This window comes from Varanus komodoensis, unplaced genomic scaffold (assembly GCF_004798865.1).
Source record: "Varanus komodoensis strain SLA01 unplaced genomic scaffold, ASM479886v1 scaffold11, whole genome shotgun sequence".
Lineage (NCBI taxonomy): Eukaryota > Metazoa > Chordata > Lepidosauria > Squamata > Varanidae > Varanus > Varanus komodoensis.
In genome coordinates this window covers 32,661,179-32,685,369 of record NW_025335317.1, presented here as the reverse complement: position 1 = coordinate 32,685,369, position 24,191 = coordinate 32,661,179, and the positions used below count along the sequence as shown (strand labels likewise).

Genomic DNA, 24,191 nt, shown 5'->3' with positions numbered 1-24,191 from the left:
GGAATTCCAAGGTATTTTGTTTGCTTTAATGTGCATGTTCTTTCTTAATTTAGGTTGTATAGAAGCTATTCACCATCTGGCCTCCATCTAATTCAAAATCATTCAATATTCAGCAGTCATGCCGCAAAGTCGGCCTGTTGTTTTGGCCTAATGGTACACTGCCATATGGTCAGCTACTCAAAATAAAAACAAAGAAACATCTAGATTTAACCTAGATCTGAGATACAGTAATCCTAAGGATCTTAATTCTGCAACCAAAACTAGTTTCTAGACTTTTCATGCAATGCACGACACATGTTTAAGGAATAGATTGTTTTGCCACTAGATTATCTTTTTGACAGTTAAAGACCTTTGTCCTTTTCTTAAATGTCTTACAAAAGCAGAGATCACCATTTTTTAGTTATTTCAAATATATTAGTTGATTTATCTAGATTAGTGATCCCTCTGCCAGCTCTCAGAGGAATTTGGTCACATTGCAATGTCCTTCAGCTGAATGATAGGGCCTACTGCCTCAGCTCTGTTTGTCAACATAGGTTTTGAATTAACAAATTGAAAGGCCACCTAGAAACTCAAGTGTCTGTTCTGGCAACAGGTGATTTTAAGTGGCATGTTTGCGCCTCTTTTCTGTTTGTGCCATATGTGAATATTTGGTAATGCAGGAGAGCCATTTAAAGAGAAATCCATAACCACCTACTGTACTGTATAAAGCATGCATATATGGAATCTTGTTATAAAAAAAAAGAAAATTGTGATGCTCATATATACAAAACCATTCTTTCTGATGGTGCCTGGAGCAATTCTTCTTTCTGCAAAATAGGTTTGTTGCAAATCAGTAAAATAAATGGTTTGGCCAGAATCAGGCTTTGCTACGTTTTCTGTTATGTCGAAAGGTCCATCTAGTTGTGATGCATGAGATCATGATAGAGATCTCTTTGGCTTTTTTTAATTATAAGTAGTCTGCTGCTCAGGGCTGTAGCTGAGACAGATGGTGGTAGTCCTTTCCCCTCAGTCCAATCCTCTGCTTAATCCTGCTATTTGCCTTGCAGAAAGAAGCACAGAGATATTGTGCTTTCTGCACCTTCTGAGGCAACGTCATTTATTACTGTTTCAGATATGTAAAAGTAACATTAAAAAAGGAAGTCTGAGCTTAGGACTTATAGGAAGTATTCTGGGGCTCTGATTTAGTCCCAGAATAAACTGAAAAGAAGCAGAAGAGTATGTGTTCTAGGCCATGATACCTGATGCAACAATACTGACAACAGAAAGAATAACTTTATTCGCTATGATTGCAAGAGTTTGCTAAGAAAAGCATAAATCCAAATTACATTGACATCCACTTTTACTACATTAAAGTGCATTTACATGAAAACGAGGACAGAAGTGACGCCACTTGCCTCGGTCCTTCCACAAGCACACACTCGTACACTGCAGTATGTTGACGCGCACATCTACATTCTCACTCTGAAGGACAATTTGAACCGACAAATTCTGCACACGATAATAAACACAGCGCATGAGAGCTTTGTTCTCCTGGAAACCCTCCATCACCACTGCCTTACAGTCCTTGACGGTAGCATCAGCTGCACCTTGAGAATTAAGGAACGCACATCAGAGTGTGTCACGTGGCGATAATGGTTGAAGGGGATTTGCTATTGTTAAAAAGTGAAAAGAATTGCATAGACTCTGGGCAGGACAGCATAGAAGGGGATGGACATGTAAGATTGGGACCCACTAGAATGTATGGGTCCTAAATGTGTTAGAATCCCCCATCTCAGCCCTAGTTTAATTGCTGGCCGCAACTATGTGTTGATGAAATAGAAACACGGTTTCTGGGTCACTGTTTAAATTGTTTCAGTATATGTGGTTCAACTGCTTTTCATGCATGCTCCACATGGATAAAAATATACATTTATATCCATTTTAAAAGATAATAAAATACTGTAGTCGTTTCAGTTTATGTAGTAAACATTCCATGTTGGTTCTTTGTCTGTTACAGAAAATCTAGGGATCCAAGTATAGGAACGTTGCTGGACACATCACATCCCCCATATAGTATTTCTTCCCCATTCATCTCGGGAGAATGCTTCATTTCCCTCTACAGGGCTGGATTGGCTGCATCCTTCAAAGTGAATGGGAACCTTGGTCCATGCAAGAGATGTACAGGTACACTTGAGCATGTACAAGTCTCTGGATCAAGGCATGTATCGATAAGCTGCTGCAGCTCATTTTCATTTGTTGATGGGCATGCATCCCACAACAATAACAACTGAGCACATGTTGTGCTCATACATACGTATTCACATGCATTCCATATATAAAAATGCCAAAGGGGATAAGAAAAATGATACATATAGAATTGTCCTGTTACTTGGCAGTGTGCACATTATAGCAGGTATATAATAAAAACCAGTGTTGGATTTGCTGTACGTAACTGTTCCTAAAGGTAAGATTCTTTTTGTTCATTGCTGTTATGAGAGAACTGTGTGAAGATATTCTTAATTGTCCAGGATGCAGAGATTTTTCTAGCAATTGGTAAGTTCTAATGAACAGATTTCGGCCCAAGAGAAGGGATACAATGGAGTTAAGCATTTCTGCCTGTGAAGCTTCTGCATGTGTGAGGCTTAGGTGTGCTGCATATCCTGTCTCACCCAGACAAGTTGTCTGAGTTAAAAAGGCACCTCCTTCCTTTGCTCCAGTGAAGTTTGTGTCCTTAGGAAACTAAAACTAACAGAAACTTCAGACTGAAGGAGATAAAGGGAGCAACTTTTCTCTAGCTTTTGTGAGTATTCTGAGTGATTGGTTGGTAAAGACTTGGAAAGTACAAACAGCTTCATGACCAAGTCATTTTCTGCATCCCCCTTTTCCGTGTGCAGGGACATGGGGGCATTTGTGAGTGTGGGTGTGATATAAGGGGCTACTAAGGTCAATTTCTGACTCTTTAAAAATCATTTTATCCTAGCGGCAGCCCTACTCAGCTTTGGAAATATGAAGAATGGGGAGTAGTTAATATTTAAGTTTTTGCCTCAACATCATGTAAATAAACCAGCATGTTACTTTCTAGGGCTAGAAGTCAATTTCTCATTGATATGACATGGAGACTTGAATATTTGCTGAGAGATGTGATTTTTTTAAAACTCTCCATAGAATTCAAAAGCAGCTGTGTAGACTTTACATGGTTACTCACGGGAGTCAGTGCAATGGAGCATATATTGTGTAACAGACTTAGAACCAAAACAAGCAAGAGGCATGGCCAGCGTTATGTAGAAGATCAGAAAGAAGGCAAGGAGTCTATTCTATGCTACTAGTGCACCGAGTTTCCAATAACAGCAAAATAATACTTTTCTGGGAAAAGAGCATGTTAGAAAAATATTACTGAAAAATCTAATCCTTCTCTTTCATTACTTTTTAATTCATTTCACTTGGGTGTGGATGCCAAGCATTTAGTTCTTACTAGAAAAGTGATAAGCCAACAAACTTCTTAAGGAATCTACAAATGATTTTTGTACTTGTTGTGAAGCAGCTAAGTCTTACAACTTGACCTCTGCTTTGGAATCGTTAGTTGGCTATTTCTCAAAAGCTACTGAAACAAGACTCCCTTTCCTGAGGTGAGGCTTAGATTTGACCTCTTCACTGATCCTGGCCATCAAAATGACATCTTAATTTGCTACTCAGAACTATACTTTTTCTTATAATGTAGATTAACTTAGCTTAGTGCTCTATATCTACAAAGCAATGTGTTTGAAGCCCAGCTTAACCTAAACTCTGTGATGTAGTTTTTACCTGGCTTTGATCATCTGTCTCTCTTACGAAATGCATAACAGCCGAAGTTTCTGCCAAACATAAAATTATTATATAATATTATCAGCATCCCCTCTTTGGTTAAGTAATAAGATAGAAATCTCTTCAAGTTGCTTTATCATTTTCTTTGTGTCTTAACAGTATTAAACTGCATTTCTAGGAAACAGCTATTATCTTTGACAACTGAATAGGGAACAAAAATTCAAGATTTTTGACCCAAGCAAAAACAGATGGATATGATTATCAGGAGGGACTATTATAGGGGAGTCACCCACAAATTTAGAAACAGACAGAATGTGACCAGAAATCACTGGTAAACTCAGGAACTATCAATGCATTTTTCTCCCAATAGGTGACCTTGTAAACAAGTTACAAACCATGTAATAAATCGGTGGGGCCGGACACACTTACACACACCAAACTGCCAATGGCTTTTGTGTTGAGACCTCCTATAGATTGCTGGGTTCAAACTGTAGGGTGGAAGGACCATATCTTCCTCTTCTGACAGCTTCACCTAAGATCAACATGGATCTGGTGCAATCAACCTGTGGTCATCCAGATGCTCCCAGACCTCCTCTCCTGTCATTCCTTCCCATTGGGAATGTTGGCTGCAGCCAATAGGACTTGGGAGTCCAACAGCATCTTGAGGGCCACACTTTGCCCAACTTTCTTCTAGGAAACAGTGCAGTAGTAGAAGAGAACATTGAGCTGCTTTTGCCATATCAGCCTTATCTGGATAGGCAACTTATATCTGGCATAGAGGACAGATCCTCTGAAAATAAATTGAGCACAGTGCTTGACTCAAGGTTATGACTAAAGCAAAAACTCTCTTAGCTTATTTTATGTACTGAAGAATTTCTCGTTCATGACTAGCAACCCTAAGACATCTATGTTCCTAAGAGAATCTCAAACACTTCTATTTAAATCATCAGCCCACCTTTAAAATGCTCCTTGAAGGAGCATAGAAATTCCACCCATTTACCACTACTGTCATGGAAAAAATGGCAATAATACTTTTCATGATACTCTGAATCTGGGAGCTCCTTTCACTATTGAACAGGCTGGTAGAAACCAGTGATTTCAGTCTGTGTTCTGCTCACCATGCTTCCCAATGCTTCCCAATGCTCCCCTTTGCCATCTGATGGCCCAGACATCTCTTCCACAGCTGCTATATGTACCAGAAAAAGAGGGAAAATTGCTATCCCCTTTAAGCCGCATCCTATTTGGGACTGCTGACAACTCCATCAATGTGCCACCATGTTTGAGCAATACAGGTGATAACACTGTCAACATGTATCAGCCCTTTTAATAATCTAAAATCCTAACTGCACAAGCTGTATGTGCTTCCCCTTCCTCCAGTTTCATGAGGAACCCAGAAATGTTGGAGGCTCACTTCTGAAAATAAATATCCATCTATTTTGGGGAATGGCTTCCTATGTGAAAGAAAGACATTGATGCAAGACGTGTTCTGAAGGGGCTGTATTTACAGCTTTGCAGCATACAGAGATAGCCTACAAGCTCTCTTGGCCAGCTTTCCTTTTGTTTGTATCATCATGTGGAAACAACCGTTGTGAGGTTTCCAAGGAAGCATCACAGTTGCCTTTTTTTGGTACATGTATAATATTTCCAGTAAAAAGGACAATTAAAACAAAAAGATCAACTCATAAAAATACAGTGACAAACGAAAAGTCATTGAAAGTTATACATGTTATCAAAATTGGATTAGGGCTGAGCCAAATTATTTAAAAAGATTTGAAAAAGGATAGGTTATAAACCTACTGGAGATGACCAAGTCCCTGAGATTTCTCCTTGCTAAGCCGTTCCTCTGAAAGCGGACACTGACATGGAAGATACATTGAGGTGCACCAACACATACACAAACGATGGATATTTCGTTTGCATTACAGGAAAATTTACATATACTTCCTCTCTAGTTAAAATATTTTCATCCAAGTGAGCATTTTCTGGTGATGCATAGCAGGACCGGTGTACGTGTTTAGAAGGCCATTTAACGTTACGCTCAAGCAGCTTAACTTGAAGACCAATCCCATTTTAAGCAGGGAGAAAGGTTTTCTAACAAGACAGTTTCAGAGTGTGATTTCATGAGCTGGTTGGCCTCCAGTTCCCAAACAAAATGGCCCAGCCCTAAACTAGTCCTATTTCTAAAATAAATAAGAGTGTTGAAATTGTCTGAATCTCTCCCTAAATATCCAGCATTCATCCTTGTCACACTCAGACACATGTTTCTGGGTTAGTTACGACTTCCCCATTTTTTTCATCTTTCAAAAAGTGTTCTACTTCAATAGAGTCCACCTTGGTGCCTCCAGGTTGTTTGTTTAACTCCTCTCTTTCAGATGCATCTTCCTTTGTGTGCTCTTGCCCTGATTTCTTCATGCAGAAAGCATTTCCTATAACCAGCACTACAGAAGAGGTAACGACTTCAACGCCGGCCATAATAAAAACAAACATGTAGTTGTGTGTTGCGTCCAAGAGTTTCCCTGGAAGAGAAAATTTACATTTTAAAAACATGTTCTAAGTTAGGGTTGATATAAGCATGCTTTTAAAAGATGTTATTAGCATGAAGAAAATGTTCAACAAACTTCAAAGCAAACTTCCAGATTAATACTTTCCTTAGAAAGCCTGTCAGAAAGGTAGGGATGTACCAAATGAGGGGAACCCAGCTCATTTGGGCTCAGCAGATTTCCTGCCTGCTTCTGAGCTGATAATTTCACAGACTTTTGTCTCTAAACTGGACTCAGATTTGTGCATATTTTTCTAAAAGTGAATGACTTTTGTGCAACGCACCCAAAAACTATGCAGATGTTGCACTATTTGTGCTAATTGGCCAATTGTGCACAAATAAAACACCCCAAACCACATGGCTCTAGCATGACTTGTACAAAATCAGCCAAGCTGCAATTTGCACAAATCACAGTAGTGCATTCTGGGTTCAGGTGCTTATTTGCACATATTTTATAAGCAGTTATAAAGGTGCAAAACCATCATCTTTCTTAGAGACAGACGTTTGTGAGCCGGTTCAGCTCTCACCACAGGGAATTAGCAGCTGTGCAGGGCTAATGAACCAGAATGTAGGGGGCCAAATAATGACAATGTATCCAATTTTTGCTCCCTCCCACTGGATTCCTCACACATTCCTAATGAAAGACTTCAGCTTATACAAAGGGATCTGAGGGGGTGAACACTGAAAAAGAATAGTCTGTGTGTACCTTGATTGTTTAATCGATATCCTATTTTTTATATTCAATTATGTGAGCCTTGTTTCAAGAGAGGGAAGTAAGGAGCAAACGCATTAAAATAAGTAATTTGTGAGCTAAAATCCCGGAAAAACACTTGAACCCATTTCCCTTAAGATGGATATAAATACAAAGCAGAACATCCCAGAAAGAGGCACAAGTTGGCATGCCAAATCCAAATGCATGGCAGTGCTGGGCAAATTCGGGTGTCTCTGTGGCCTCTCTAATTTAGACCTCTGTACTGTTTAGACTTTCAGTGCCTTACAAATGAAGTTCTGATTTTCTGGATGACTGAGGTAGGGTGCATGTGACCACACAAAGCCTGCCTATGCTCTCTTGCCCTTGTTCCTTATTTTGCACCTCTTTGCTCTTGTGGACTTGAAGACAGGGGTTGACCCTTCCCTTATGTTCTTACCTCTGACTGAGCTGCAAGACAAACCCAGCTTGATCAGGCAAAGGTTCAGCATACTATTTCTTACAGTGACCAACCAGGGGTCCATGTGAAGGCTACAAGGACATGAAGTCTGTTCTTCCCCAGCAACTGCTGGAGATTTAGAGGCATCCCGTCTCTAATCCTGGAGGTGGCATGTAGCCATGATGACCAGTAGCAAATGACTGATTCTCCACTCTTCCACAAATGTGTTTAGTCCCCTTCAAAGCCATCTAAGCTAGTGGCCATCACTACACAGCCATCCTCCAAACTTGCGGCAGCTGATTTCCTATCTTAACGATGTTCTGTGTGAAGAAGTACTGTCTTAAATCTCCTGTCAAGTAGTTTCAGTTCTTTTGGACTTCTTACATTATTTTGATTTGTACCCAGGTATATGAAATAACAAATCAGCCTCCACCATTTTCCAAGCTACCACAGCCAAACTAGAAGTGGGATGGAGGGTAATGTAGCAGTAGGTAAAGGGCATGTGTTAGAGGCTTCAAAACAAAGGTAGCCATTCATTTGCTCAAAATAAAGACAATGTCACCCATAGTAATTCTCATTGTATACCACAAAATGACAAACCATGAGCTAATTTGCTAAACAGAACATTTACCTGCTGAAGGAGGTCCAATAAGGACTGCCAACGCCTCAGCTAGAAGAACTAAGCCAATGGCACTGGAAAATTTCTGCGTACCGACAATAGCCATGAGAACTTCAAACTGAAGAGCACCAACCATTCCGTAGGAAATGCCGAAGAAAATGCAGAAGACTACCAGACCACCATAGTCGGAAGCCGTGGACCCCATGAGATCAGTAAACCCATTAAAGAACATTGCAAAGCTAAAGAGGTAGACACTACGGGGCCTGACCCATGGCAAGCCAGCTATTACTCCACAAAGAGGCCGAGCAAAGATATCGATGAATCCAAGGATAGTCAGAAGAAAAGCTGATTTGGTGTCCTCATACTTCAGATCTTTAGCATAGCTCACTACGAAGACGGGTGGCACAAATAAGCCCAGCACCATGATAGACGCAGCAATAGTATAGATTAAGAAGCCACGATCTTTGAAGACAGTGAAATCCAGCAGCTTTTTCTTGGGTTTTTTCTCAGAGGTCTCTTTGGAAGCTTCAGGTTTTTTAGGAGGGTCCAACGGTCTCATCAACGCTCCACAAACACAGCAGTTCAAAAGCAATCCGCCCAAGATGAGAAATCCACCTCGCCACCCATACTGATGTTGCAGTATCTGTCCCAAGGGAGAAAGTGCACAGAGAAACACAGGGCTTCCAGCTGCGGCCAACCCATTGGCCAAAGGCCGACGTTCACTGAAGTAGCGATTTAGCATGATGAGCGATGGCTGGAAATTGAGTGCCAGACCCAATCCTGGAAAAGAAAAATGCCACAGTTGAAGCAGAAACTAGGTCCAGTGTATATAATGGGTGAACACTGTTGAATAGCATGTGCGCAGTAGTGCAAGGGCTGCAGGTGAGCAACTCTCAGCCTCAGGAGACAAATATAGCAGGTATAACCTTCGATACGGTTATGTCTTTGTTACAAGAGAATGTCGATGGCTCACCTGCATGACTGAGAAGGAAGAAGCCACCATGGCATCTGTTCCCTGCCCTACATGTGCCAGTCACATGCTGCCTTATTTCCATATTTACTCATTTCATGGGTTGGTTGTCATGTTGTCTGAACCCAACGAGGTGGGCAAAAGCCATCCTGTAACACACGACTTTTTCTAGAGTTCTAGGGTGGTTTGGAAGCCTCTGTTACTGTTGCCATCTTCCCTCACTAGGTTATGATGACATGGCAACTAGCAGATGGCTCAGATCACCATGCAAATAAGGCAGCGGGCAACCAGAATGCACAGGGGGAAGCGGGGAGCTCCTATGGCTTCCTCTGCTTCCCAGAGAGTGCAAACCTGATCACTGTGGGCTGCATCCTATTGTCCAAACCTACACAGGAGGAGGCAAGGAGAAGCCTAGAGCAAACAAAGTAAGGTCCATAATCTTGGTGTCCCAGGGAAGAGTATAACTTGCCCTGAACAAGTCTAGCTCTGTTAATCAAAACAAAGGTGACAACACGGGCTTGTTCTGTGCCTGCTTTAAGTGGAAGAACTATTCTACTGTCCAGGAAAATAAAAAATCTTCTGTATTAAAGACATGTGCATACAGACATCCATAGGAGACCTAATTTGATTGCAGCATTCAGGTTCCTGGATCTTTATTTAAGCTGTTTCCAAAAAGCCTGAATGGCAAAGCTGCTTAGAAATCACAGGGGTGCGAGCAGTTGGAGACTTCCCAGACCCCACAGAAGCGCAACAAATGTTAACCAGAGCTTAACTGCAGGAAAGAGAGCGTGAGAGGTGGCCTGAAGCTGACTCGCAAAGAGGCTGGTGGGGGAGAAGCACTGCTTTGGAAGATGAGGGGGAATGAGTGACAGGAAGAGTGTTGTGAGCACAGGCCCTGCTTTTCTCAAGCACAATTTTTCAGTCCCTCCTGAAATGATACCACTTGGAAATGTCATTTTAAAATATGTGCTCCCCTATGTAGAAATCTCCCTTTACATACAAAATTAGCACACTGGAGAGAGAGTTCACACCCCCTGCTTCCCCTGCCCCCCAAAAGCACAGACTGCCCACAGTCTAGTGCGCATCATCGCAACAAGTCGCCTCTCCCTCTGCCGCAGACATCCACCACCCACTTCTATCTAACGCTCATTAGTACTTACCAGTAATGACACCACCAGAAAGATAGACCTGAATTATATTCGTGGAGAAGGAGGCTAGGATCATCCCGACTGAAGCACAGAAGCCACCGACCAGCATAACAGGGCGGCACCCAAACCGATTGACACACATGCTGCACAGGGGACCTGAGCAAAAGAGACCGTGATTTCGGCTTCGTTGCATGACATTTACTCGTGCCCACCAGTTAAATTTTGTTTTCCTTATCATGTTACACATCCAGATTGAGTGAAGAGGTAGACTCTGTGGTTGTCTAGTAGGCAGATAAAAAGGGGCACAGTCCTATGGTTGGGAGGGACTCACTGGCCCACCGTAAGAAAAGGCAAAGTCGCTGCTGGGACTCAGAAAAGTACTCCAATATTTACACTGGCTTGCCATTACTTTTTGTGCATGGCCTTTTTGTACTTCTGGCCTGATCAGCTAGAAGGGCTTCTCAGCCTCTCCAGCTCACTCGCTGGCAGTGGGCAGGAACGGATGCCAGAGAGACTGTAGGATCCTTTGGATCCTGGCTTCACCCCTTTCCCATCCACCAGAATTCTCCTGCCATGACCTCTGTGAGATCATCTTAAGTTCCTGTTGCGACCTTGGAAAACAGCTGCTATGGTTCTTTCCACACTGGCTGCAAAGGGGAGGGGGAAATAGCCAGGGTCGGATTTTCCTTCCTGTTATTACAAAAGCACCTACCGCCTTGGGAGGGGGAATCTGAACTATCCTGTGGTCCCAGGGCGCTCCCAGAGACCACAGGACTGCTCTCTAAAGCATCTTTGGTTACTGTCTGAACCACATCTAAAGGTCATCCACTCCCTCACCCTGCTCCAGCACTAAATGAGCTTCTAAAAACTATTTGCCTTGTGTCACAATATAGACAGGGTGTACATTTGAACGTACGTGCCACTGAAAGCAATACAGTGCACATTGTTGCCATTAACTCTTACTGTTGTAAAATGTAGAAATAATTTACCTGTTCCATAAAGCATAGCCAGCAGAATGGAGGAGATCCATGCTGTGTCACTATATCCGACACCAAATTCCCGAATGAGCTCCTTAAAGAAAACGCTCATGGCCTTTGGAAAGGCATAGGAGAATCCGGTGATGACGAAGCACCCAAACAGAACCGCCCAGCCCCAGCCGCCATCTGGGGCTTTCACTCCAGATGGACCGTCATCAATCACCACAGCTCCCATGGTGAGGCTTTATGGGTTCCCTACGACATAATAAAGAGAAAATTAAATGTGATTATATTGTCCGTAGTTACCAGGAAAATTAATCAGCTCAGTCTTTATTACACAGTGAAGATGTCTGCTAGTCCAACAGACTCCAAGTAAGAAGACTTTAACATATAAAGTCATGCTACCTTTTTTTAACTGAAATTTAATCTTATTGTGGAGGTAGATTTGTTATACTACCAGTGATTGATTGCTATTAAAACCTATCAATAGCCATGTAGCTTTGGTTTTGGGAGGGTAGAACAGAAAGAGCTAGTTCCCTTTTGAGGACAATTGGCATAAGACAAAAGCAGGATAATTGGATGGAAAAAGAAAGAGGCATGCTGTGCCGTAACATGTTGCTTTTTTACGGAAGTGTCCTCCACAGGACAAAGATTTACAATTGGTTGCATCCAATCCAAGATATGTTCTAAACTAGAGAACACCCAGCTGCAAACATGCAAAATGTACAGCATTTGAGATGGCCTGAGATTTTGCTAGTATATTCTAGATCAGGAAACATGGATAATTTCAAATGTCTTCTCCAGGCCAAACATGCCCAGCTCTTTCAGTTGCTCCTTGTGGTGCTTGGTTTTCAAGACCCTTCACTATCTGGACACTATTGCTCAATGTCTTGCTTAATTTCCCAAGAATTGGACGCAGCACTCCAAGTGTGACCCGACTGATTTGGAATAGAGCAGAACTTTTGCTCCCTATACCTGGACATGATGCTTCTGTTAACACAGCCCAAGACTGTATTCGCTTTTCAGCACCCATCTTGCACTACTGGCTCATATTCAGCTAGTGCTCCACTAAGACACATAAGCCCTTTTCACATATATTACTGCCATGCCAAGTTTCCCCAACCCTATACTTGTGCCTTTGGTTTTCACTGGTACAGAAATCAAGGACCTAACATTTGCCTCTGCTGAATTTCATTTTGATATCTTCCCTGTGTTCCAGCCAGTCAAGATTCTTCTCAATCATGAAACTATCCTTGATATTACTGGTCAGATTTCCATAACCTAGTGCCGCTTTTGAACATCAACCTCCATCAGCCTCTGTTAGCATGGCCACTAGTAAGGAATGCTCAGACTTCTTGTCCAAAATGATTGAAGGGTACTAGGTTCGGAAAGGCTGGTTGAGCCATCCTTCTGAGCTTTGGAACATCTATCTGTAAATGCAATAGCAATCCACTCTACCCTTCACCCACATTATGTATATAAAAGTGTTGAAAAACACAGGACGGAGCCCTGCAACATTGACTCTAATCAGAGGTTGGACAGTAGTCTGATCTGGCTGGCATTAGGCAACCTCCTGTGTTTCCGTTTGCTGTCAGTCAGGAAACAAGCAACGAAAGTGTCGTGTGCAGTAGAAAGATTTTATCACCAAGGGGTGCCTATTTCCCATGCGACAATAAGTAATACAATGATTATTATAAAGTATGCTGAGTGCCCAGATTCTCTGAGAAGTCTTCTGTAAGACCTTGAGCCACCCTGCTGTCTAGACAGCTGAGGGCTGAATACATGATCACTCAAAAGTCCTTTCTGTGACATTTAGGCCCAGCCTTGCACTACTTAGAAGAAACTATTCCATATTTGAGCTCCAGAAATAAACCTGGCAGGGCCTACCAGAGCAGATCTGTTGCATGAAGCTGCTCTTTCAGAAGCAAAAACGCCAAATGCTTTTCCTTCATCATCTCTGGAGACCTGCTAGAGTAGATTCGGTTACACTAAATACACAGGCTGCCCAAACTACATCAAGATAGAACATGAAGCAAGCATCAAAGCATCTCCCTGTATATAAAGGGTGTAAAACAGTGTGGCGTTCCACATGCCAACGGAGGCGCTGGACTCGCGTCTCTTGAACAGCAGTACCTCCACCCCCACCCCTCAGACACACTTACTTACTTACCCAAACCACTTTTGAAACTAGGGAGACTTTCAAATGCATTTCACACCGCTTAGCTATCTTCTGCTCAAAGGGGAAGTGTAAAAACAGCTCCACTGGGTGTGCCTAGCCATGCCTAAATCAGGTCTTTGGATTCCAGCCAGAGAATCACCTCTCTCTATACAAATGCAGAGTGGCTTTACCTGTCCACGGTTTTGTAAGGCCCAAGAGTAACAGTGCTGCATGACAGACTTGCTGCTTGCACTCGGATTGGCCTTAAGAGCGCTTTGCGCACGTCCTGTTCTTACCCAATTTATGAAGAAATCACCTTTTCCTGCCAGTGGTGCTGTTTCATTTCCAGGATGCATTTCTAACACCTATCTTCTGAATTTCTGGCAGCAAAGGTTATCTGAGGTTCATTTCTGTAGAGCCCAACAGCATTTACGTGCATGTCAGTCAAATATCTATCTGCAAAGTGCCCTAGTACTTGCAGTACTTTACGACTGTGAAATCAATGTTTATTGCTAAGCAGCAGCAGGATCCTTTTTCTAGGGGGAAAAATATTTTTAATCATAATTTGCCGTCACAAGAAGTGAAAGATGCTAGTATTAATAAGTGAACAAGTGCCTATATCCACTGTGTGAATTCTTTTGTTGCATTGCTCATGGGATCTAGCTCCAAAAAGCCAGCCCTACATAGCATTTTAATTAGATTTGGTTTGTATATGCAAGAATGGAAGTGATTTCATATTTGACACGGATAGATTTTCCAGGGATAGCTGATCTGTATTTCCAAAATTCTTGTTGCTGTAATACCTTTATTAGGCCAACCAATCATACAGAGATGAGAAGAGGGGGGGGGGAAGTGCCTATTGTGAAGCCTTATCGACCCGAGTCACACAATCTTGACAATTCACATGGGCCGTAAGCCATGGTTGGGTGTTGCATCATCCCACGGTAGCTTTTGCTCCCCTAGACAAGCCATCCCCAGAATCCATGGGTAATTCTGGGCTTGTTTTCCCCACAGTGGGTTGTCATGTCATCTAAACTCAGATGACAGAGCCCACTGTGGGTACTGTCCAGCAGCTCAGTTGGGCAATGTCAAGAGGAAGGGTATCAATACCTGACAATGACCCAAAGAGGGACCAGAGGAGCTCCTCCCATACCCGCAACTTGGGTGGGTTTGGTTTGGCAGCTTTCAGAAGGCAAGCTGTCAAGCCAAACTAAAGTTGTGAATTATCTCCGCTTGCGAAAAGGGAGTAATAGAATTTATACCCCCTTTTGTGGCAAGATCACCCACCTTTTTGGTACCCTGAGAGTCCTCACAATGATGCACATCTTAACACTTTTTCCTGAGACTCTAAATGCTCCAGAAAATGAAACAGTGCTTCCATACATACATACATTTTTCTTGGGCAAGGAGTTTTGAAAGCTTTGACAGCTAGCTTTCAAAACTCTGTGTCCCCTTTAAAAAGTGTTAACCTGACAGTGGGGAACCCTATCTAGTCACCATTTCTTTCTTCCATCTGCTTTTTACAGCATATTGCCTGTTGTGAAAATTCCTAGAAATCTCCAAAGCACATACAATTTGGGGGTGATCTTTCTGTTGGGCTGATAATATTACAGCAAAATTGTTTCTGGAAATTTTCTTACAGTCAACAACTCTCTTTGCTTTTGCAGGGATGAGATCTATATATGTAACCATTAGGAGGTATAGCCTCTGGATAGTTTCACTAAAGAAAGGGGCACCGTACCCAAAAACTATGCAGTCTTCCTGCAGAAAACCCCCTTACTCTGAAAATCAGGCATGCACTGGAGGAGGAGAGCCATCATCTGTTTCCATGGAAACTTGTAGCCATCCATGCATACAGACTCTCGGCCAGCTGTTCGACCCTATCCTGCAGCCCTGCTGCCTCACAGTAACTCAGGCAGAAACTCAGAGGCTAGACAGTTCCCTGGGTATAGAGTAGAGGAAGAACACTTCACATTCATCAACACATCAGTCATTCTTTGGTGACAAGGCTTTCCCCACCGTATCCTTTCCTAAAATATGACCCTCCTTCTGATGTGACAGTGAAACACAGTACCAAGCTAAATGACTTCACGAGCTTCCTTCCCTCAGACAGTTTGCCATCTTAGCCTTTATTCCCACCTTCCACAGCTTAGTGCCTTCCAATTAGTTAGGGTTTTGACTCCCATCAGCACCAGTCAGCTTATCCACTGGTCAGGAATGCTGGGAATTGCGCAAACCATCTGGAGGGTGCCAGGTTGGAAAGATCTGCTCTGTCCCTGCGGAGCCTTCCAAAAGAGACCTGCTAAGATCTCTAGGTGGCATCTGCAGAATCTTGTGAAATCCCAACTGGATCTGACTTGCAAGGCCTCCATGGAGAGGCAGCAGCAGGCCCGTCTTCAGCCACAATCCCATGGCTTGCTTGAGTTCGCCTTCAAGCACAATGGACTTGTCATGCCCTTTAAGGGTGTCAGCTGTTGTAAACCCGCCAGAGAGTGCTGTTTATTGGGCTGTACAAAATGTAGTCAATGAAATGAATTAAAGTAGGCAGCTAATTAACAGTTGGCCATTCTGGGTAAGCAGATAGACTTTCACAATAACAAAAGACATGGCAAGTGCTTGCAGCCCTAATGCTGAGGGAAGGAAGGGGAGCTTCAGGGTGGTAGAGGGTTTCAGGCGATGAGAAGTGTCCACTGCTCTGCCCACCCCATTTTGTGTTTTCATTCCCCATTCAAATTCTTATTTAAATCAGTCTCACATGGAAACAAAACTTTCCATGTGAGACTGCCTTTCAAGGGTGGTTAAAAACCAGGTGGTAGTCCTGCCACTGCCTGTTTGCCAATAGTTGCTATCTGCAAAAAACCATATTGTGACAATTCTGAATACATTCCTATGGGTTTCAACTTGCTACCAGTCCCAGTGCAGAGTGCTAGCATTCTGCTCCTTTAGGCTACAATCTGATGCACGTTTAGACCAAAAAAAGGTCCTACAGGTCTCAGCATACCTGGCTGGCACGATGCTAGGAGTTGTGGGACTTTTTTATCTAAACATACACTAGATTGTACCAACAGTGCCCTAAATGGTCTGGATCCAGGATAGATTAGGGACAGCCATTTCCCATCGATCCATATGCACGGAAGTAATTAGGGAAGGCCCTGCTCTAAATACCCTGCTTTTCAGAGGTAAAATAGTGAATATAAGGAGCTTTTTCAAAAGCAGGAGCTTTTATGGAATCTGTTCCCTGATTAGCTTGTGAAATTCATTCTCACAATGAAAAAATTTGCTACAGGAATTGTCTTTTTGCATTCTTGCCTAATAATATCTGATTCAGTCCACAGTTCTTCTGGATCACAGTCAATTGAGTTTAGTAATGCAAAACTGTTCTCTTTGTGGACTTGAAATCCCCTAAAAATGTTATTTAAGCTGTATTTTGGCACTGGACTTCTGTCAGTGATCTTTTTCAGCTTTATTCTGATGCTTGATATAAATAGCTCACAGTCACTACCACAATTTACTCGGGGTCTTCTTTAGCAGACAGAATACAGTCTCTCCATCTCCTACATCCAATTACAGAGTCTATTTGCTTTCTGTATTTGCCATCCGGCAATGTCTATCTTCACAGTTGTCTGATTGTTCTGTGACGTATGGGTAACAAACAAATGACTGGCTTCATAGAATTCCATGAGCCATTTTCCTGCTTCATTACTGACCCTCAGCCAAATTCTTCCACACCTTTTGACCCTGCTTTGTTTCCTACTTTTGCATTCCAGCCCACTGCTGATTATCAGCATGTCTTATTTTAGTGTGTTATCAATTTACGCTTGGATGCTTGCATAAAAGTTTTTGATTTCTTTTTCAGCATCAGTTGTTGGAGGTAGACTTGAATGTTATGTCGGCAGGTTTTCTGAGAATTCCGATTCATCGTATTCACCTTGACTTTGCATTATAGCCCCTTACTGCCTTCACTGCTTCTTGTAGAATAGCTCAGTACTGAAACAATTGTTTCTTCAGAGTTTGCCATTTCCATGGTAAAACACTTTGTGTCTGTCTGACAGAAAATGTCTCATTTCAATCTACTTTAGTTTGCTCTCCCCAGTTGCTGTAATTTTAAGCTTCCATTTCTTGTTTCATGACGTCCAGTTTGCCTTGATTTATAGTTCTTGATTTTTATTTCTCATGTTCCAACTGTACATTTTGTGTGCAGTATCAGACTGTCATTCTCCCTCTGGGCATGTCAGCCACTAGACTCCCTTTCAGTTTTGATTTATCTGTATCATTACCTGCATCATTAGGTAAATCAAACTATCTGTACTTGTCTTCCCCTATAACTGGTTGAGTGCTTCCAACCTAAGAGTCTCATCTTCTGGCACTATCTGTTCTTTCATTTTAGGTTGTTTCATCATAGAATTTAAAAAGTAAAATAGTAGGACCCCCATATCTGTGGGGGGACAGGTTCCAAGCCTCTCAGCAGATGCCTGAAACCGCTGATAGTAGCAAACACTACCATCAAACATCAACTTTCATGGGTTTAACTTTTGCAGATTTGATTATTTGTGAGTTTGCCATCAATCATAAATGGGAATTTTGGGGGAGTGTTGCAGCCTAATGCAGCATGGATGGCCAATGGGGCGGGGGGGGGGGGAGGAAACCCATGCAGACAGTGCTGTGTCTCTACACAGGGAACACTCCCATTCCCAGCCACCACCACAGCTGGCCAAGAATGGTGTGCCACCCAAGGACTCAGGACTAGGCATGTGCTTGCACACAAATCTCATAACACAACACAGTGCAGGACAAGCTCCCCCAGAGCAGGCTGTGCTCCAGTGTGTTGAGTCATTTCTGGACCACAGTCAACCATAGTTAAGTGAAACCACAGTAACTGAAACAGGAGATATGGGGGGTAGTGTATACAAAAGTGGTTTACTGTTGCATTGTTCTGCATAATACTAACGAGGGTTAGCCTACGCATCACCTCCATTGTCTGAAAGATCCTCCATTAGAGTTACATTCAACTACCACTACAGACTAGTAGCTGCCCTTCAGCAGTATCTCTACCCCCATCACCACGACAGATATCCATTCTGTTTTGCTAATGTGACTGTTACTCCTGAAGAGGATGGATTCATCTTAGTCTGGTATTTCTGCTTTGAACATTCTGCCTTGGGTGACCCTGTTCGAAGACCAGACTAGTGAGAGAGTCTGGCCTCGAGGTAGTGTGGCTCTTGGCTTCTCTGACCCTCTCAACCTCCCTTCTCATGTTAGGCTGTGCATCCAAGAGATGTATTCACTTCAGAAAATGATGGAGAAATAGGAAAATGATGCTATAGCAGATGTCATCTGCTACAGCCTCTGGATTATAATCACCCATTCACTGTTCTTTTTCTTTTTGGCCAACCATCTTCTCTCTCACTGGCTATTCTGTTCTGCTTCCTTTAAAATTTTACCTTTTAAACTTAAAAGTATAAAATGTGGCTCTTCTTTATTTTTCCCTCCTACAATACAGTCAGCTTTCCTTTCCTTATCTTCAAACTCATATTCTCCTCTTCCTACCAGTAAGATTCTGAACATCCTGTACTGTGGTGAGTGAAATGTTTTGTTCCGGAATTATGAGTATTTGCATCTGTCCATACCTGTTTCACCTCAGATAAACTTGATTTTTCCCTCACTTTACTACACATATTCTTGCCTCAAGGGAAGTATGTGCAAAAGTGAGCTGATCTGTGTAATTTGGGATCTAATTAAACACATAAAAACTTAATGATGAAATGAAAATAAATATTGAACTCCCATGAGGTTGTTTATGAAAGAACACAAATGCTATTTCCATTTAAAGTTATCTTGCTCCTAAGAGAAGTTCAATACACATGGAACTTCCATTAATCCAAAGCTAAAATCACATTTTGCTACCTCCCTTTGTTACTTCTTACCATTGCCAAATACAAAAGATGCTTTTTGGATGATCACTGTGACTATCCGGGCAAAGTTGATTCAATCTCACTGGTGAGGAGCAAGACGTAACAGGAGGGCTCCCTTCCAGACAGCTCGCCCCAGTGAGACAAGTTAACCGCAAAGTCCCAAATCTGATGTCCCCACCAAACCTATGGCAAAGTTAAATGCTGCCCTGTGCTGGCATGGGAGTTTGTGGCATAAACTTTGCAAAGGTTCAGATGGAAGCAATGATGTGTTTTTCATAGTTCAGCGAGAGCCTACCTGCCAGGCATGTCATTTTTGTGCTTTGGGTACTGGCACAGAACTTGGGATTTGTGGCACAAAACTGGCACATCAATTTGAAGGGGGATACCAAATTTGGGGAACTCATATTTAACACAATGCTCGCCACAAAAAATGCCATCACTACGATCACATCAAACAGCAAAAGTTGCAGAGTTCTAAAACTAGAAGAAGCCATTAGGGATTTTCCCAGACAGGTAGAAAGGTATGTTTCTGGAGATGTATCATCTTCCTAAAACACAACCATTGAAAGGAAAGAGGACTGCTAGACTTTCCTCACTAATTCAATACATTATAATGATCACAATGCTGCTATTTTCTACACATTACCATGCAACTGCAAAATATAAAAGAACTAGACACATATTTAGGTGCCTCAAGATTTAACTGAGGACTAAAGAATTCCTCAACCTTGCCACTCTTTTATCAAGCCTGGTGGTTTTTTTTCAGTGCCATTTGCAGGCATATTTAATTGGACATATGCCCCGGTCATTACCATGAAACAGTCCACACAGGTGCTCATGGACTGCAAACCACAGGTGTTGTAAACATTTATATAATGCTTATTGTTTTTAAGCTATGCCTGTTTTTAATTGTGTTTGAGACATTTGTATGGATTTTGTCGGATCTGTGACCACATCATATTGACTGACTGATGTCTCTGCATTATTGCACACTTGCTCTTGGCCAGTTTGGGTGCCACTAGGTTCTTTCTCCCCATTTATATCTTCGGAACAACTGTATAAGCTGACACAGTGACCACTCCAAGGTCACCCAAAGATGCAGGGATTTTCAACTCATCTCCCTGACCAAGTTCAGAATTCCATTAACAAAGGCACACTGATCTCTTCCTTTATGTCCTGTGCAGCTCTGATGTTATTATGCAGTAAGACACACTCAACAGTTTAAAAGCTACGAAGGTTATATAACTTCTGTTTCTGGCACAGTGAGCAGCATGCTTCTATCACTATCAAAATACTCCATAGTAAAAATAGAGATTACTGGAACTAGTCAGCTGGGTAGAAGAGCTGCAAGTGAAATAAAAGTAACCTAGAAATATGGCCCAGAGATACAGGCAAGTAGGAAATAAAAAAAGTTGTAAGGAAAGACTAGGAGGTGCCAGTAATAGTCTGTGTGCATGTCCGTGTAAAATAGCAAAGGGGGAAATGTGGCTGCCATTAGCAGGACACCCGAAGCCAGCCTTCTCCAAGCTGGCGCCTTCCAAGTAACTTTGGGCGACAACGTCAACCATTCGTGACCAATGCTGTCTGGGGCTGATGGGGGTTGACTTCCAAGAGCCCAGGTAGGAGGAAGGCTGCCCTCAGCCATCCTTCTCCCCCGCCCCTCACCTGGAGCCCTCCAGATGGATCAGGCTGCCACAGCCATCCTTCACGAGCACTGCAGGAGCTGCAGCCCCAACGCGCCTGGGGTGCATCGGGCTGGGGAGGGCCGGCCAAGGAGGGCGAAGTTGCTTGCCGGCTCCTAGGCAACACATGGCGGGAACGTGGCTCCCGCAGGCGGGGGAACAGCTACGCCGGCCCCGCTCCCCCCCCGCCGCGCCACGCCGCGCCAAGGCAAGGCAAGGCAGGGCGGCGCCGCAGCCAGGGGCGCCTTCCCGCATGCAGACGTGAAGGACGTGACGGACTGCACGCGCACCTCGTGGTCGCGCCAGGCGCGCCGAGACGCCGAGAGAGGGCAGGAGCGGCGGGGAGAAGGAAGCGGGCCTGGGGCTTCGCTTACCCTCTGCCCCACGTGCGCCCACGGAGGACGCCGGGGCGACCCCCGACATCTGCAGGAGAAACGGCAGCACACACGTTTCCCGCTTAAGCCGGTTTCAGTGCCATTAACTCGATAGCTCCAGGGCCTGGTTCAGAAAGACCGGCGCTTGCTCAGCGCGGGCAACCAACAGACGCGAACCAGAACATCAAGCCTGATTGGCTGGGCTGTTTCCCAGTCTGACCCTCTGCCAGGCGCTAACCAGCCTCGGAGCTGAATGCTTCCATTATGCCATTCAATCCTATTCCGTGCATTTCAGGAGGGAGAAGAGCTGCCCCTCGCCCCGCCCGGCCGCCCATAATTCAGGCACCTCTAGTCCTCCAAATGCTTGAGAGAAATCAAGCGGGCTCCTTGCGATCTTCCACTGCCCAAAAATACAATCGGCGGAGCTGGGGACACGAGGCACGCTGCGTCTTTGATCTTATCTACACGGCGTTTTCCAACCATGCTTCACCTCCGGATCTGCTAATGCAGCGTTACTCCTTCCTCGGGAATCCACACACAACCCGGAGAGCGCGAGAAACCCGAACCCACTTCTGCTACGAGCCGAAGTCCACCGCTTTAAGGAAAGCTGCACCGAGGAGGCTGCTTACGTTCAGTCTCCCAAACTTCCTCCAGTTTAGTACCGCGATGTGACGCGCTACAGTGGAGTTTCCCAGGAGCTGTACGTGGAAAGGACCCCGTTTTGTACGGTCGGCGTTCTACTGCCATTCCATGGAATACGTCGAAGAATAAGCCCCAAACCGCCACAGTGCATCTTATTTTTCAAAAGGTGATCTGGCAACCGTGGTTGTCTTAAGGCCATTTCTATACGCTCCCTGTTGGTTTCTTGCTACGGCTGCCCTAATTTAATGACCAACGCTCACTTTAAGAATAAAACATTTATGCCAAGAGCTGCCCAACCAAAACGGGGGGGGGGGGGAGTGGGGCACGAGAGCCTTGGAAACAAAGCGAATGCTTGTGTTAGGGACTGTTACCGTGAGTAGAAAGTTTTTGCGTTTCCCTTTCCTATCATTTGAATATAAAACCTACACTTACTAGAATGTGTGCTCCATTTTAAAATACTAGTTCCCAAATACCATTAACAAGTGACACACACACTCCGATCTAAAAGCATTCTTGGCATCACTTAAACACACACACTGCACAAATGCACAATATGTTTTGGTGCCTTTCTCTGAGTTTGGCCAGGATGAGAAATAAGATGGTTGCAACCACCTGTATCAATCCAGACCAGGAGTTCCTATGACCCCAAGTCCCTGCCTGCTCCACCATACATCTTCTCCCAAGCACACAGAGACCAGCCCCTAAATATTGGTGGCAAGCTTACCTTATTAAGAAGAAGGAAAGAGCAGACTCCAAAAGTGTGCTTCTGCTCCCTTAGAAACCAATGAGGAACAATAAGGGTGACTGAGGCATTGCTCAATATTGACTCAGCTGTGAGTGTTGCAGTGGTAAGGTATCCTGTATGATAAATCATACTAAGATCTCAGAGCTAACTGAAAGTTTCCTGTGTGTATGGGCGTATAGAACAAACTGTGTAACCTAAGTACTAAATACGTAGGTTCTACCCTTGGGGCCGTGTAAAATATTGCATAGTAGTATTGGCAACAAGTTAAAACTGACAGGTATAAATTGTACAAGTTAAATAGCATTACTTTACCATTCTTTATTTGTTGGTAACAATCACACATCGTATTATTCAACATAATCAAAAGAGAAGAAACTACATTCAAATTACAGCTGTCAAGGAAAAAGGAAAAGGAAATAATTGGTTATTTATGGACACACTCTAGAGGATCTTAACCCTTTCCCCTCTGTCAGTCTTTCAGTTAAATATCCCCTGCCACAAATTGCTTTGTGCCTTTAGAGGGAAGATAAAGACAAAGGGGGAAAGAAGTGTGGGGTACGAAGTTTCAAACAAAAATAACTCAATGGGGAAGGGCTACAGAAGGGCTGTCCTCCAGCCACTGTAAAAGTGCAAGAACTAGATTAGGCACCCTGGAAGAGGGAGTAAAGGGAACAACAACCCTACCCCAAGATGGCCAATGGGCTGAGTTCTCCCTCCCCAATCATCAAGAGTACTTTCATGTCTCCCAATTTTCTGACTTTTCAGGGTACAAGAAGACTGAGGAGGGTCAGACTGCTCTCCCAAGGTAAGATAAGTTCTGCCAATTCCATTTTCAGAATCCCATAATTCTTCTTAGCCCCTCCATTTCCCCAGCCTCCCCAAAATCTAAGACTGCAGAATCAAGTAATGGTCCTTTAATGGTTCAGCCAAGTATTTCAAAAAGGGTGGATCTTACAGCTCCTGGCTGCCTAAATGAGGCTTCAGTTGGCCATTAACTTGTTGCTGAGACAACATCGTTCTATATTTCTAGAAGGAAAGAACTCCAGCCAGGGAGGCTTACTATGCGCCATCTGTGGTCCCTTTACCCAAGAGGACCTCTGTCTTGTCTTAGTTTGCTGTGCCTGATGTGCTTGTCTTGGCCAGATTCTGCCTACTTGGCCGGTCCTCCCCTGGCTGCTTTGAGCTCTCCCTCCATCTTAAAAGCTTTTCTGAGGACTCTCATCTAGGGAAAGACATTCTTTTTGCCATCTAGAAAGCAAGGCCCAGGAACATATGGAAGCAGTTTGGGAAAACCCAGACTTTAAAACTGAACATCCTCTTTTGTCATTCCTGACTAATTGAATAAAACATGTTGAGTTTCTTCTGTAATTCTTTGGACTAATTTATTTAATGAATATTTGAAATCCATTATACATTCTGCTTCTTGGGTGCTCAAATTATCCTAAGCCATTAGGCAAGTAAAGAGCCTTCTCATTACTTCATGGAAAGTGAAGAAGG

The 24,191-nt window shown here is 43.4% G+C and overlaps 1 protein-coding gene across 2 annotated transcripts; it reads right to left on the bottom strand.

The window, feature by feature from the left end:
* Nucleotides 1–1,253: 1,253 nt before the first annotated feature.
* Nucleotides 1,254–22,748, bottom strand: SLC16A3 (solute carrier family 16 member 3). Of its 2 annotated transcripts, XM_044419944.1 has the most exons (5): nt 22,674–22,748; nt 11,194–11,436; nt 10,217–10,360; nt 8,099–8,866; nt 1,254–6,296 (listed from the first exon to the last, which is right to left on the bottom strand). In XM_044419944.1, exons 2-5 carry the CDS (start codon nt 11,414–11,416, stop codon nt 6,031–6,033), a joined length of 1,401 nt encoding a protein of 466 aa, XP_044275879.1. In that variant the 5' UTR covers nt 11,417–11,436; nt 22,674–22,748; the 3' UTR covers nt 1,254–6,030. The 2 variants fall into 2 exon arrangements, with proteins under 2 accessions (XP_044275879.1, XP_044275880.1); XM_044419945.1 differs by lacking the exon at nt 22,674–22,748 and having other exon boundaries at nt 11,194–11,491.
* Between the last annotated feature and the right edge of the window lie 1,443 nt (nt 22,749–24,191).